Below are 15,784 nucleotides of genomic sequence, written 5' to 3' on the forward strand. Positions count from 1 at the left end.
TGCACAGCAAACCTTGCACAGCTACTATGATAGGAAAACAAGAGGCTGTTGAATCTATAACCACCTGGCACACAGAGTAAACGACAAACTCTTGACACGTATCACACTTAAGTAACATTTATTTTGTCAGCATAGATGGTCCAAGTTAAAAGTACTCATGCAGTCATGGGGCCTGGCAGCCGTCAAGAACTTTTCCCCAGTTTGTGCTATGTGTGAGCACTTCCACTGAAGTGAAAGTAAGGCAGAACCAAGATTTAGCAAGGTACAGGCACTTTGTTCCCAGTTGAAGCAGGGAAAAAAAAAGCCTACATCAGGTCCTGGTCCCCCCACCCCAAAAAAGCCTCATGTGTGTTAAACAAAATGTAAAAAATAAAAACCCCAAAATACAGAAAGTCAGTGTTCCCTAACCATACACTACTAGTTTATGTCATCATAGGTAAGACAAAGTATAGGAAACCATAAACCAAAGCTCACTATTGACAAGTGTTGGTTACCTGCAGCATGAGCAATGTGTGCAACACCAAGTGTTCACATCAGTGCAGCAGCAGCCTGGCCCAGCAGTGCCAGCTGGCCTGTCTAACTCCATAGCTAAACAACTGCTTGTATAAGATAGGAAAGGTACTTCAGATTACACATATCTGGTTACATAAAACGGTGATTTACAAAAAACTCATACCAAACAATATTCTAAATAAATAGTTCATCTTCATGACTATATACAGAGCCTCCCTCACATCAGTTATCCAGGAAGGACATGTCTGTGTCCATGGGTGCTGGGGCAAGTTCGCACAGGTAGAACAGCGTGGCTTCGCTCGCCTCTGCCTCCGTCAGCGGCTCCAAACGCACCAGTTTGCTCTGGGTGGGCTGGGGATCCAGGCTGCTCTCCAGGAGCTCCTCCCCTTCCAGGGATTTTTCAACAGTGGAAGGAGTTTCAGCTGTGAAGCTCCCACCTTCAACGGCAGAGACTGGGTTCCCATCGAGGAATGCAAGGAGTGGAAACGCAGTATAGTGTATCAGCTGCTTATCTATGGGGAAAAAAATGCCCAGAATATCAATTTGTGTGTCGTTCTACATGCAGAAGGAAAAAACAAAATCCAACGCACAGTACTTTATTTAAAGAAGAATTAATTTAAAAAGATAGGTGTTTATGCTTTAAAAGAATTGTTATGTTCATGCATAACATTATTTGTGCAGATTCACATACAAAAAATCAGTTTCTCTGCATCTAGTACAGAGACAAAAAATCTAAAAAGCAAATATCCTAAGTATTGTGTTTTGGTTATCAGCATAACATAAACACCAGATAAGGAGCAAATAAATGAGCTGGCTTTTAGAGTAATGTTCAACTGTTGAAGCATTTCAATAGATCATTACAACTAGCCCTGATCTGGGCTTAGTACCTTGCATTTCCTGTGAAGCTGCTGGACCAGCATTATTCTTGTTAGTTTCTTTTCCCTTTGTCTCTGCCTAGGAACAAAAGCAAACTCTTAAAATACATGTTTAAAGCCTGTTCCAATGCCACTGAAAACAGCTGACCCACTACTACAAAAGATTTTTTTTTTTTTTTGTGATAAGACGCAGTGGCATGATCACTATTATCCACACTAACACACCTTGGCTGAGAAAACATGAAATGGAAACACGGGCTACAAAGCAAGAACCAAAACTAATGCTTTAAATGAACAAGACAATTTCAAAGTGCTACATCTTTGCTCCACTGCTTACTACTGTGTTTCTTTTCCCACTAGACAATACAGACAAAACCATTCTGATAGAAGTGCATACCATGTTTGCAAGTAAAAAAATCTCAGGGGATACAAAAGTCAAGAGACTGGTGCAATGTAGAGGTAATACAAGTTTTAAAGGACATTACTAATTATTTGGGGTGCTTTTCCTTTTACTGTTTAAAGCCCAACAGGATGAATTTAGCTGCAGTCTTCCTATTCTCATGCAAGTCTTAAAAGCCAGAGCACAAAGTGCCATGATTCCAGTAAAGAAAACAGCAAAAGATGAGTGAATTTTGCATCTCTCACTATTGCGAATGTTGAGCAATGGATTTAAGACTTACTTTGGTATTAGTGACATGATCATGATCTGTGGGATTCATCTGCACAGAACTTGTAAAAAGCTGAGTAAGACAAAAGACATGAAGTTTTAGGTATCTCAGTGTTGCTATTAAGAATACAAGACCATTGCTTCTGCATGTGTAAGAATAACCCCTGTACTTATTCCACCCTCTGTGAGGACTGGAGTCTATTTACAGGTAATTACTGCTTTTACAAAGAAAATCTAGCTTTGGAGCACAATGGTTTGGAATTCCAGGAACCCTGATCACAAAAGAAAAAACTGTATGGCATCTAACACAGTTTGCCACAGTCTTAAAACACCAATTTCTTCTGACATTGCTGCCTGGGTAATTCTGTCTACAATATGGATGAACTCAATTTGCAAGTGACACCAAACCGGAAGGAGTCATCAGTAAATGAAAAGCAGAGCTGCTTTTAAGAGGGATCTCAGTAAAGTAGGAGAGGGGCCAACAGGCACCCCAGCAGGTCCGACAGCCACATGTCACCAGGAGCCAGTAACCTCAGGCACTGGCCCAGGTTAGGGTTGAGTAACAAATGGACAGGGAGCAGCACCTCAGAGAGTGGACATGTGAGTCACGGCAGACAACACCCTGACACCAGCCAGCAACATGGCCCTGCTACAGGGAGCAAGGTTCTTTTTAACCCCAGTTCATTGAGAAGACCACAGATGATGTGCTGGGTTATTTCAAAGCAAGAGTATTAATCGACTTGACATCTAAGTTCACATCACAACAAATTAAGCATTATTTCAGTAAGAAAGGCATTGTTCAATAAGAAACTTAAGCATTCACTTGAGCAGTGGTGTAGCATTAAGATTTATACCACTGCTCCACAAACTCAAATATTTGTAACTTCGCTTTGTAAAGGGAAGAAAACAAGATCATTTTTAAATCCTTATTAAACAGCAACAACGCACACAAATGTTTTCTATATCCTATTATGAAAATACTTATAATTAAGTCAAAATTACATCAACCAGGAGATCTGGATCTATGCTGAATTGTCGTCCTGACAACATAGCCTGGAAGTCCTCTAAACTGCAGTCGATACTGTCCAGATAATCCAGAAGTTCAACTCTAGAAGGCAAACAGTATTTTATTGCTGTATCCCTCAATAAAGTAAGAGAAATCCTTAAGTAAGCTTTACACAGAGTTACTACATGCATCTAAAATTCTTCACCAGAAGTAGAATGAACTAAGTCTTTCACAAGAAATGACCTCTGGAAAAAAATGAAGACTTTTAGCCTCTTTAGAGGAGAACCCAAGTCAGCAGACAGGTGCTCTGGAATAGGTAGCACAGGAATTACATCAACATAACACTATTACATGGCATCAGCAGAGATGCAATTCTTTCATCCACACAGCCCTAATGGGTCTAATCCACCTGCTGGAGTGACAAAAATCAATCCTGACAGTTTAAACAATCTTCACAACATTACACTGCCAGATTAAACATCTCAACTCACTCACTTAACAATGAAAATCAGAGGTCGCATCTTAGGTAACATCTTAAAATACTTAGAAGGATCTTCAGAAACTGGCTGGAGTAAGTGGCCTGTAAGTTTAAAGTTCTCAGAGGATACTGCCATTCCGTTCTTTTTACTTCAGTCAAATAATCAGTTCTAATATCTGAAAGAACAAAAGACCAGACTACTCACTTTCCAAGAAGATTTATATTCTGTGAAATTACTCCATTTTCATTGAGTATGGAATCCATCACAGAGACTGGGTCTTCTGCAGTTGAAGTTGACTGGTTATTCAGCTGTACAGCACTTGATATGAGTGGGCTTGTACTGTCACTGACAGAGCTGACTGGATCATTACCTGGGACAGCAACTGATTCAGTGCTTTTATCCCCTTGAATTACAGGGGCATATTCATCTTCATTATCATCTTCCACAATTACAATATCGGGAGAATGGTAGCTACAGCTACAGCTGTAATGTGAGAAATAAATTACAGCATTTCATACACATTTAAACTGGTATTATCCCACAGGTTTAGTTACCTCTCACTTTAGTCAGGCTACTATCAGGAAATAAACTTATCTACTGCTTTTTAATACTAAACAAAGATACTCAAAATATCTGCTTTCCATTGATATGGTCCTGGAATGATCAATGCAATTAATGCAGCTCAGTTAGCAGACACTGTTGTGCCAGACCACAATAACCAACTGCTAATGGGCTACAGGAACACCTACACTTGAACAACTAGACGCTTGCATATAAATATGAAGTATGTACAAAGTGAACCAAATCACAAGGTCATCAAACCAGACAGACAATATATGTTTTGTCTATTTCCTGTTGAACAACTTTAACTCCTGAGCACCCATAACAAAGCTTCCCAGTCTACAGGTTTGTAGTTAACCTTATTATGCGTACCAGGAATGAAACCTGAAAACCAAGAGCAAACCTCAACTTATTTGCTTTCATCCCTAATCTGGTTCTTAACCCTTAAGAAGCTGTTTGTTAGGTTGCCTCTCTATCACTACCTTTTTCTCATGAAGCTCTTCTACCAGAGAATGCATTCAGGCATCAGCTGAGCAAGAACAAAGGTGCCAATTCACTATAAGGTACAAATATTGAGGTTTTTTCCTTGAGGCATAATACAGGTCCTACCAATCCAATGTAAGTCAATAACAGAGTTGCATCTAAATCCTTGGACCAAGTTTCAACTTGCTTGTAGCTGAAATATGAACAACCTCCGTAGTATTGGAGTACAGACAGGAAGGAACATAATCACAAAAAACAACTGGGACTGTAAAAAACCCAGAACCTTGAAATTAATTGGCTTAATGCAAAGACCACACCAAAACCTGACAAACACCACACGTAAACTGTTCTCCAAAAAAACCAGCAAAAACAAAGAAAGTTGTTCCTGCCTGTACACATAACCAAAAAGCAAGAAGACTTCTCTTACTCTGGCTTTAGTACATTTAACTACAAATGTTAAAGTATATATACTACGAAGTATATATGCAGTAACACAGATTGCTTTCACGAGTTTCCTGGTATTAAAACTCCAAGAACCAATTAACTATTTGGAACAAATTCAGAGGTCAATAAATCGAAAGTTAGTGTGAATTCACAGATAAAGTTTCTGTATGTGCAGGAGGGCTCAATAATTCTAACCACTTCACTGAAAAAAATTATCTAAGGCATCTGAATTAGCGCATATTATACAACACTGAAAGCCATTTCTCAACACACACTTCCGGAGACTTCTTACTTGGAAGAATCTGAAGTGGTATCTTCACTTGTTTCTGGTGTAACAGGAAGATTTTCTTCATCAGCCATGGGATGTTCTTCCTCACCCACATCCTCGGTGACATCATAAATAACAATGTCATCTGAAATCTGTTCCCTTTGTTTTAAGCCCTCATTTCTGTTGAGAGGTACCTGAGAATTATTTTTACAAGAGTCAGGGTACAGAGGGATGGTAAGGTTCAGCATTTTGACAGTTATCATTGTATCTTACAATGCTTCACATCTAATGCAGTCTAAGAGCTTTCCTACACCTTAAGAGATTACAAGCTGTTTGTACAGATCTATGTTTAATAGAAAAAGTTCTGCAAGTAAATAAACAAGCTGGAGAATAACAGCTACAGGATAAAGAATTTGGCAAATGCGACAGGCATAGAAATAAAATTATACTAGCACTGTCAGATAATAGAACTAAAAATATTAAAACAGTGATTGCTGTTTAAACAGTACTTTGTTATAAAGCTACTGATTCTATACTACATACTACAGCACTTGTTTTAACGATTTCCTCGCCAATCATTATTTGGACAGCAGAAAACAATTTTCAGTGGTGTGACTCACTCAAATGTAACAGGAACATGACATGATTTTGCTGGGTTGGATGCTGCCTATACACACTGGACCCTTGTCCCTGTATAGGGCCAGGGGGGCCAAATTCCCAGAGGTAACAATGCAGCATTACACATGCTATTTCTAACAGCACCGTTCTTAAAAGCAAACTACTTTCAGCAGGATCATGTCAAGCTGTATTTAATACACAGGTAACTGGTTTATATGTGCTTATGTTGGAAAGTGAATGGTGATTATCAACACATCTAGCTTCTGAAAGGAAACAACACAGCCTATCACTTCTACAAGCTGACAGCCCTCAGTACACAGCTGTGTTACAGTCTCCACACGACAATGAATTCAATCCATCTGCCCACCTGCACTCCATCATAACAGAGAGTACCCATAACAGAAAACTTACATGGTGGCTACTGTCAGCTGGTTCTTTCACAATTTTCGGAAATACATTCGACTTTGTAGGTCCATTAGTGTTCAGAAGTAGAGGCCTACATCAGACAGAGTAAAGGAAGAAGGCCATCTCAAACCCACCTCTTTGGTAATTAGTCAACAAGGCCTGTCAGTTTACCAAGGCGACAGAAAGCTTTTGAAACCATATTTACCTCTTGCGTTTCAGGCTCACTAGTTGGTTATTCTGCACCAAGGTAACAATGAATTGTACAATCTGTAAGGGAGAGAATACTATTGTTGGTTGCTCTACTTTGTAATTGTTTCTCTTGAGTACCAAGGCATCTTATAGCAAAAGATGCCAATAATAAAATCTATAAACAGCAAAACACTTCCTTTGTATAGTAACTTTTATACAGAGCTGTTCAGAAAACCTAAAAATCAAGGTAAAAACCAGTGCTGATAGTATCTAAATAGTTATTCAATTGTTAGAGAAAGACTTTTCACATAGCAGGTGATAAGAGCCAGCTTTTACACAACATCATACAACACACAGACAGACATGCAGCAACTCAAACGATTAAAAGGATTCTAATTAGCAATGACAAAAGGCGTATAGGGATGTGGACCATACAGATAATCTGTATCTGTAAATACTGGTTCTGGTGAAAGGTATTTTTGACAGATTCAGAAAAAAATTACATGTACAATTAACAATATTCATCAGCTGCCTTTCCTTTTAAAACATTAGCCTTCCTTCTCTTACATTTTAAACCTAAGGCTTTAATGTACATATCTGGCTTGACGAAACTGGGACAAAAAAACCCCACTAAGTCTATGCTACAAGGCTACTTGCAGTGATGCCCCTTCTGGTATGTTAAAAAACAGATCTATAAACTTAATGCATTTATATCAGTTTTAGTAGATCACAGAATCAAATAATCTAAGTTAACATATCAGTAGGTTCCACTCAATTATCTAGTCCTCTGGTAACTAGGAATATACAGTCAGTGAGTCAGTTAAGTGGAGTAGCAGTGGACTTCCAAGGAAGTTTCTCCCGAGATCGGTTGACATAGAGAATTAGACATCTGATTCCCAAAGTAATAAAAAATAGATGGACCAAATTAAGGGCAACTTTAATGACTGATGTAGGATGTTCTTGAGCCTCATTCTTTGAAAATGTTTACAAGACTTTGGCCTTATTTTCCGCTTATGCAATAAAATTCCCTGAATGTTTGTATCACTAGGGTTTGTTCATCATATACCACCCTGCTGTTTTTTCTAATAGAGATTTGACATTATAAAAAGCTGAGTGAGGGCAAAGCAAGGTAACGTGGCAAAGCATTCCTACTTCAGAAGCACTCACTCAAGCACACATGACACCTGAATGAAGGCTTACCTTTCGAATAACTTGCTGCTGTTGCAAGTGTTTTGCTCTCAGTTCTGACACTTCCCTCCAAAGGGATTCATTCTCTCTGTTTAAAAATGATGATTTAAAAGTCACCTAAAACTAGTTGTTGATTTTTGTTAAAGATCAGTTGGCTTCATTAAAACTCTTTGAAATGTGTTCCTAGATTGTGGGAGTGTCCCACAGGCAGCAAGCAGCCTTGGAAAATCACTATGAAACAGAGACCCAAACACAACAAATTCTGCAGAGAATTTTCATCTGCTTTAAAGGAAAAAAAAATTCCCAAATTTGGCAATAATCATTACACATACATTCAGCATTTAAAAATTAACTATCAGCATTTAACAGTTACCTCTATTAGCTCCAGTAAACAGGCCTGTTAGGTGACAAAATAACAGGAGCATGTCAAAGGTAGCAGCTTTCATGATACACTGTCATTTTAGTAATCTTGGTTCTTCCAGTACTGACAGGACTCCAGTCAGTGGGATAGTGTAAAAACTGCCCTATTGTAACCATGAGCCTTGCTGTTTCCAACAGTGTATGCCATAGTAAGAGATAGATAATGAGTACCAAAAGCTTCAACAATTATGGGCAGACAACGTATCATTCTCTTCTCTTTTGTAGTTTAATTTTCAGCACAAACAACCCAGCTCCACTGGTGTTTGTGTTTTTAGAAAACCTTAAAGTTTTCAAAAACAGCAGCTCATATGCAGTGTGATGCAGGATAGTACTTGCTTCTCAAACTGCTCCCATGTCCAACATACAATTTAAGAGTACATTCCCATAACAGCAGAAGTCAGGGATTCTGAACTTTCTCAACTTTTTCACTAGCTTTATCAAAGTGCTTTGCAGGACCAGGTCTTCTGATTTAGCTCCAGTTTCTACCTCAGTAACTTTAAACTGTTGGGATGACCATATGGATGTCCAAGACCAACCACTATGTTCTCAGCTCTACAAACTGTCATCTCATTAGCAACTGGCTGTCATCTCAGTCAAAGCCAGCCCTGTCTGGGAAGAGGTTTGGACCTGATGGCTCTTGAGGTTCCTTTCAACACAAATTTGTCCAGGATTTCAAGAGGGCAAATACAATTTTTACTCTAGACTGGCCAGATTCTAACAAAGACTGTGCCTAAGCAAAAGAAGTTTGCCTCTGAAGACTCTACCACTCAAGTCACTACAACTGAAGTCTAGAAATGACAGAATTTACTTCTTAAAACCTGAACTAATTAGTGACTTCTGCCACAGAGGTACACTGTCATAAGACCTTCTACTAGAAGAAATAGAAACTCTAACAGAGTTTCTATTCAGGCGATGTGACTTAATGTGCATGACCTTATGCTCATGTATATTGTCTGTATCTACATATTCTAAAGGATTAAGTAATTTGTGACACACATCTCTCTCACTGTTGAGGATAAATCAACTTCTAAGCAGGTAGTAATGAAATTCTAAAAAAACTCTATTTACATTTGGATTTTCAACTCTGCTTCTCTGTCAAGGAGGTAACTAATGAATTTCCAAATTAGATTTCTAAACACATTTTCAAAGGTATTAACTCTTCCACAATTTCAAACAGCGGGGGAATGAGGACAAAAACAATAGGAAAATAAAAAACAATGAGCAAAGACATTAATTGTCCCACAAAAAGTATTATATGCAAACTGCACAAACCAAACTCTGCCTCAAACCAAATACAGTGACTATTTCCAACCTGAAGACAAAAACCAGCATACTTTATATGAAGAGCTGATTTAAATATTCATGCTCAGCATCTATATGGAACAATCATTAAAGGTGTTAATTGCCTACTACTAGACAGTTCTGCAAACACCAACGTTGCCTATGACTTTATCAGAAAATTCAATTTTAAAGCAAATTTTCTATTGAAATGTATGTTCCTAAAGCAGTAATTTATATTAGGCAACTAGAAATCAAGACACACCTAGAATTAGTCTTTGTCCAGATCTAGCATCACAATTACTCAGCATTAAGGACTGGATACTGATGAAGCAACTTACCTCTTCAAAAGAGACAACTGAGATTCAATAGTTGTTTGTTTAATTTGCACTTTTTGAGCACTGCATATTATTTTAGAGAGATCTTCCTGACGTATCTTGTTCTCTTCAGGTCTCGAAGAAGAAACCTTTAAAAGATTAGAATCCAGAAACTCCTGCTTGACTATTATTCTCTTTCGGTGATGAAGTATATTTTCTTACTCATGCTGACAAAATATGCACTTAATTTAATAATAAACCAAGCATCCAAAAATCCCCAAAACCAGAAACACTGCTGTCACCACATTAGCTTTAGTTTTTACCAACATTCGTGTACACTCAGACTCTTCAGGCATTTTCCCAAGTACTCTACTTCACCCTAACTGCGTCACAATAACCTGGTGATAACAAGTACATCACTGTTTGCTGGTTTTGGCTGGCATGGGGCAATTTTCTTCATAGTAGCAAATATAGGGCTGTGTTTTGGACTTGTGCAGTTGTGCTGCAGTGGTGGCAACACAGAGAAGTTTGTTACTGCTGAGCAGTGCTTACACATGGAGTCAAGGGCTTTTCTGCTTCTCACCTCACTCCACCAGACAGCTGGCTGGGGCTGCACAAAAATCTGAGAGGGCACACACACAGCTGGGATAGTTATCTCCACCTGACCAAAGGAGAATTCCACACCATACGGTGTCATGCTTAGCATATAAAACTGGGGGGAAAGGAAGGAAATGGGGAGGATGTTCAGCATGATAACATTTGTCTTCCCAAGTCTCCATTACATGTGATGGGGCCCTACCTTCCTGGCGATGGCTGAACACCTGCCTGCCCACGGGGAGTGGCAAATGAATTCCTAGTTTGGCTTTTCTTATGTTTGTAGCTTTTCCTTTATTTATTAAACTGCCTCCATCTCAACCCATGAAGTCTTCTCACTTTTACTCTCCCAATTCACTCCCACATCCTGACATGGGGGCAGTGAGCGAGTGGCTGTGTGGGGCTGAGCTACTGACTGGGGTTAACCATGACATCCAGTTTAATTTGCCATATTGCTATTTGCCATCCATAATCACTTGACTCAGTAACAGCAGAGCAGACTTCAGAAGCATAACAAACGTGTTTATAGGTTTTCCCTATCCTCTTGGGTGTAAAGTCTAATGTTTACAGTAGCTTTGTTCTGAAACAAGTTACATAAATGAGCAGTTTCTTATATTGCTGATGGTAAAGTCAAAGCATGCTCTGCATGTCTAATAGTCATTTACAAATTGTCACATTACATAACTCACACTTCTTTGCCACCTGTGAAACTTTACTATAATGACAGCAAAGTAGATAAAAAACCCTTGTTAAATCCCCCAAAATATCTTTAAACAAGCTCAAGATATAAATGAAAGCAGGGCAGTTTGCTTCCATAAACTCCGAACTTACTTGCACTCACAGTCCTGCAGTTAAGCTTGACATGAACTTCGCCATATATCAATATTCAACAGTTCAGGTTTCCCCCACACTGAATTTTCACTGACCTTCCTTTTAATGTGTTCCAGCAAGTCCTCCCGGCCCTGCCTAAAATACGCATGCCGGAACTCTACTGGACCGTCCCGCTCCAGTTTGACAATCCCAGAATCAACATGGACCACTTTACGGAAGCCATCTTTAAAAAAACAAAGGCAAAGAAAAACCTCAAAACCCACATTAAGAAATTCAAAGTATGCTGTCCCAACTATCTTGTTGCCAATTTTGAAGATAAGACAGTATCCTAGCTGCAGAGAACACAAGGCCACTGTTCAAAGGAAATTATAATTTAACTTATGTACAGGATTTAGAACTGTGCTAGAATGCAAAAATCCAAGAACTTACACATATTTAACTGTCTGACAAAGCTTGCCATGTTGTTATGCTTGAAGTACTTGGGAAGGATCTCCTTTGCGAATCTCTGTTCATTCAACACCAAGAAACTCTTTCCATTCTAAAATGAGAGAGACACATTAAGCTACTTAAAAACCATAGCAGAAAACACACTGGGCTTTTAGAATTAATCAGCAGATTGGAATGTTTCCTTTTGCATGCAGTACATTACTGATCTGCCTGCCTACAATTTTCCAAAACAAAAAGTGTACAAACCTTGCAGTTGCAAAGCAACTGAGTGCTATCAATTTACATCCTCATCTGTATCTGAAGGGGAATATCTTTATTGTTACACACTGTTTCATCAGATACGAAGTAATTGTTTACCAGCAATTATCACAGTTTCACTACAGGACAATACTATCGATTTTGACTGTAGTTTTGAAGCCCTGGTTAAGAAATCTTAACAAAGAACATGAGCAAGGGAAAAAATACCAACAATCAGCTGACAGTCCCATCTGCTTTTCAGTATAAAAGCATGATCAGTTTGCTAGGACTTGTAAGGCAGATAGAACTGTGAAAGAGGTGATGGTGTCCACTGGGTTTTGGAGTTACCAAAAAGGTAGCCACCTAAAGCAAAATTCCCCTTCTGGAATGCCAGTGGTGAGGGAAGACTGATCTTTTATTTAATCTACAGGCTTTAACTAAAACAGAAGGATCTGCTCTTTGTTCTTCAATGACTGCACTCCATTTAACTACAGGGCAAGGAGTTGGCAGAATGCAAATTACCTACTTCAAAATGGTTTAGGTTCTGTCTACACATCCACAATACTCTCACTCTGTAGTTAATAAAAAGTTTTATCTCCAACAAATGTCAACACTTTTCCTGCATCTTCTTAAGAGGCTTTTTTAGTTTAATGAGTCACTTTTCTTCACTTATCCTCAAATGCCAGCAGTTCTATGATCTCAAGAAGCTTAAAGAACCAACTGTAAGACCATATGAAGGTCCTTGTCCAAAGGCGGGTGTCCTTGTTCCAGCTAGGATAGAAATAATTTTTTTTCTTAGTAGCTGGTAGAGTGCTGAGTTTTTGGATTCAGTGAGAAAATAATGCTGATAGTAAGCTGATGTTTCAGTTGTTGCTGAGCAGTGCTTACCCTAAGTCAAGGTTTTTTCAGTTTCCCAAGTGCTGCCAGCAAGCAGGTGCACAACAAGTTGGGAGGATGCACGGCCAGGACAGCTGACCCAAACTGGGCAAAGGGACATTCCATAACAGAGAACAACACGCCCAATATATAAACCAGGAGACTTGAGTTATCCAACAGGAGGGCCAGCTGCTGGTTTTGGATGGACTGGGTACCAGCCTGCAGGTGGGAAGCAATTGTATTGGGCATCATTTGTTCTTCATGTGTTTTCTTTCTGTTTTATTACTGTTATCATATACTTCATTTCAATTTTATCTCAACCCACGAGTTTTACTTTCTCGACCAGGGTGTGGGGAAGCGAGCAAGTGGCTGAGTTGTGTTTAGTTGCCAGTGGGGGTTAAACCACAACAGCTTGTTCCTGCAAATCAGCAGGGAGCATCAGAAACAGGATGTTACAAATGGCTCTCCACTGAACGACTTAGGTGCATAACACTGAGAGGAAGGTAGGGAGATGAACACTTCCAGTAATGCCTACCTACCTCCTGCTGAGAGTCAATCAGTGGAAGAAAAAGAGGAAGCAAAAGAAATGGCAAGAACAGACTATTTTAGCCAATGCTGTGTGAAACTCACAAACTGAAGTGACAATCAGGTTGAATCAAGTGACACTCCAGTGACCTGTGACACCAACAGATAACTTTTTGTGGTGCCTCACTTTATCATCACTTTGACATTGTCCAGGCCAAGCACAGGAAAATCTGGGAAATGCATCCATAAGCCGTTGTTGCCCTGACAGTCACTTACAGCAAAGCTGTACAGACTTTAAGGCCTGTAAGCGTCACGACACAGCTAAATAAGATTGTCAACTCCAAGTGCCAATGACTACAGCACACAGCAGTCTTCCAAGTGCTTTATTTGGTACTCCTCATCCATATCAAAAGTAATCCCAATACTTCCCCCCAACAAGAACTGCTGGCTGCTAATAATATTGACTGTGATGGGTGGACCTTCCCCTCTATCAAAAGCCTTGCAGAATCTCAAACAATTATTTTTACTGTTAAGTAAGAAAATAACACAAGGATACCTAACAGGTATTGGTGTGTTTACTTGAGATAAACATGAGCTATGGATTTGGAAATTCTCCATTAAAAGCATAAGGCAGCAAAATCAGCATTTTTTAATGTAGACAATATCAATATTCATGCAGCATTTAGTATCTATTTTCTAAAAAAAAAACCAAAAAACCCACCCCAACACCAAACCAACCCTAAAAAACCACAAAAAATCCCACTCCAAAACAAAAACAAACAAAATGAAAAAAAAAAAAAAAAAGAAAGAAAATCTGCTGAAATCTACTGAGGCCTCCTGCTTCCCTCTTTGGGAAGTTTTGGCTAAAAATGGTCAAGCATTTTCAGTAAAACATTTAAGACATTTCATTATTTCTAAAGCATTCAAAATAAGGAACTCTCAGTTGAGTTTCACTCAATACCACTTAAAAGATATTGATATGACTTGAAAATAAGATTTCATTGAAGACAGCATTTAGGAAAAAAAATGAAGTAGCTATTACTAAAAATTGTGCTTAGCTTTCAGCACAACTGTCAGTGATGCTCACTGCAGCAACTCGTCAGCCCTTCATCGCACTATAAGAAGACTGGTACCCACTTCGACTTCCCCCCGGTGCATTCCCTTTCCGCCACCCCAGCAGGTGGACACCGAGCCCGGGAACCCCACAAGCATCCACACGTGGCCCTGCGGGACCCTGCCCCGCGGCAGCACACAGGAAACAACAGAAGGCCTGAGCACGATGCTCTCCCCACCCTCCGGGGCTCTCCCGCAGCCCCGGCTCACCGAGGGCGAGCCCCATTCCTGGCGCACCCCCATCCCGCTGTGGGAAATCCCCCCGGAACTCCACGTTCCCCACACGCCGGCTCCTTAAGAGATAGGCAGAATCCCCCCGGCTCCTGGGCCCCTTCCCACCCTCCACGGACGCCCGAGCCTGCTCAGTCAGAGCCGCCAGACAGACAACCCCCCTCCGCGGGGGTGCCTGGGGACGCGCCCCCAGGGCGGGCACCGGAGCTCCTGCTCCAGGATTAAAACAAGAGAGAGGCTGAGGGCCGAGGCCAGCCGGCCTCTCCCGAGCAGCTCAGCCCAGCCCAGCCCGGCCCGGCCCAAGCCATGTGGCCCTGATTTTCCGCCCTCCCCAGGCGCACGCCGAGGCCCGCGGCCCCCAGCAGGCCCCGGCACCCGCCGGAGCGAACAGCAGGGTGATGGATGGCGGGGGCTCCGCCACACGCGGGCGGGCGGGCGGGCGGGCAGGGGGTGGGGGCGGCCGACCTGGCTCCAGGTGATCAGCTGGTTGCTGGGGGTCTCGCCCAGCAGAGCCCACAGCTTGCTGAGGAAGGCCGGGACCCCCGGGCTGGTGAAGGGAGGCGACGGCTGCTGGGGAGGCTGCGGGGCTGGGGGGGATGGTGGTGGTGGTGGCGGCGGCGGCGGCTGCTGCTGCTCCTGCTTCATTGTCGCTCGGGAGTCTCCGGGGCCTCTGTCTGGGGAGGGAGCACAACCAGACCGGCCTCACCCCGCCCCTCGCCCCCATCCCGCATGCGCAGCGGGCCCGCCGCACGCGCGCGTGCTGGCCCCGCCCCTTCCCCCTGCGCCTTACATAACGTCCCCACGTGCGCCGCCCTCACGTGTCACAACAGCGCCGGCACGGGCGGGACCGGGCCAATAGGGGCGCGCTTCGCCACGGGGGGCGGGGCCGCGTCGCGCGGCCGCACGTTCCCGGCGGGGCAGCGGCGCGTGGCCAGGGGCGGGGGCTCGGCTGAGGGAGGCGGGAGCGTGAGTTGGAGTTCGCGCTCCAGCTCGCAGGGAAGGGGAGCGAGGGCGCGCACCGGGGCTTTTAAGGGCTTAGCCCAACCTGGGGTTTCCGAGCCGTCGGGGAGAAAGAACAGCTAATCATCTCAAAAACATGAGTACACAGGGCGTATGCACAACGGGAATATCCAAGCCAACTTCCCCCCAAAGCATCTCAGGCAGGCCCTAAGCAGACCCCTCTGCAATGCAACTTGTGTTTAGACTTCAGACCTCTCAG

The 15,784-nt window shown here is 41.9% G+C and overlaps 1 protein-coding gene across 4 annotated transcripts; it reads right to left on the reverse strand.

Annotated features, from left to right (window-relative positions):
* Positions 1–101: 101 nt before the first annotated feature.
* On the reverse strand, positions 102–15,279 carry HSF2 (heat shock transcription factor 2). 4 transcript variants are annotated; one of them, XM_066179320.1, is made up of 14 exons: positions 15,031–15,279; positions 11,566–11,674; positions 11,232–11,359; positions 9,736–9,860; positions 7,709–7,784; positions 6,525–6,586; positions 6,326–6,410; positions 5,321–5,490; positions 3,911–4,023; positions 3,745–3,820; positions 3,058–3,163; positions 2,069–2,128; positions 1,401–1,467; positions 102–1,025 (listed from the first exon to the last, which is right to left on the reverse strand). In XM_066179320.1, the coding sequence occupies exons 1-14, from the start codon at positions 15,208–15,210 to the stop codon at positions 736–738; spliced, it is 1,647 nt and encodes a 548-aa protein (XP_066035417.1). In that variant the 5' UTR covers positions 15,211–15,279; the 3' UTR covers positions 102–735. The 4 variants fall into 4 exon arrangements, with proteins under 4 accessions (XP_066035417.1, XP_066035415.1, XP_066035416.1 ...); XM_066179318.1 differs by having other exon boundaries at positions 3,745–4,023; XM_066179319.1 differs by lacking the exon at positions 2,069–2,128 and having other exon boundaries at positions 3,745–4,023.
* Between the last annotated feature and the right edge of the window lie 505 nt (positions 15,280–15,784).

This window comes from Chamaea fasciata, unplaced genomic scaffold (genome assembly GCF_029207755.1).
Source record: "Chamaea fasciata isolate MVZ Bird 193981 ecotype frontalis unplaced genomic scaffold, bChaFas1.0.hap1 SCAF_3, whole genome shotgun sequence".
NCBI lineage: Eukaryota > Metazoa > Chordata > Aves > Passeriformes > Sylviidae > Chamaea > Chamaea fasciata.

Excerpts from the sequence above, each read along its gene's own strand:
- HSF2 (XM_066179318.1), bottom strand. The coding sequence starts at position 15,210 with ATGAAGCAGGAGCAGCAGCAGCCGCCGCCGCCGCCACCACCACCACCA. Across the intron at positions 11,360-11,565 it reads TGTCAGACAGTTAAATATGT|ATGGCTTCCGTAAAGTGGTC; the intron begins GTAAGTTCTTGG and ends GTTTTTTTAAAG. Across the intron at positions 7,785-9,735 it reads CAGTTGTCTCTTTTGAAGAG|AGAGAATGAATCCCTTTGGA; the intron begins GTAAGTTGCTTC and ends ATTTTTAAACAG.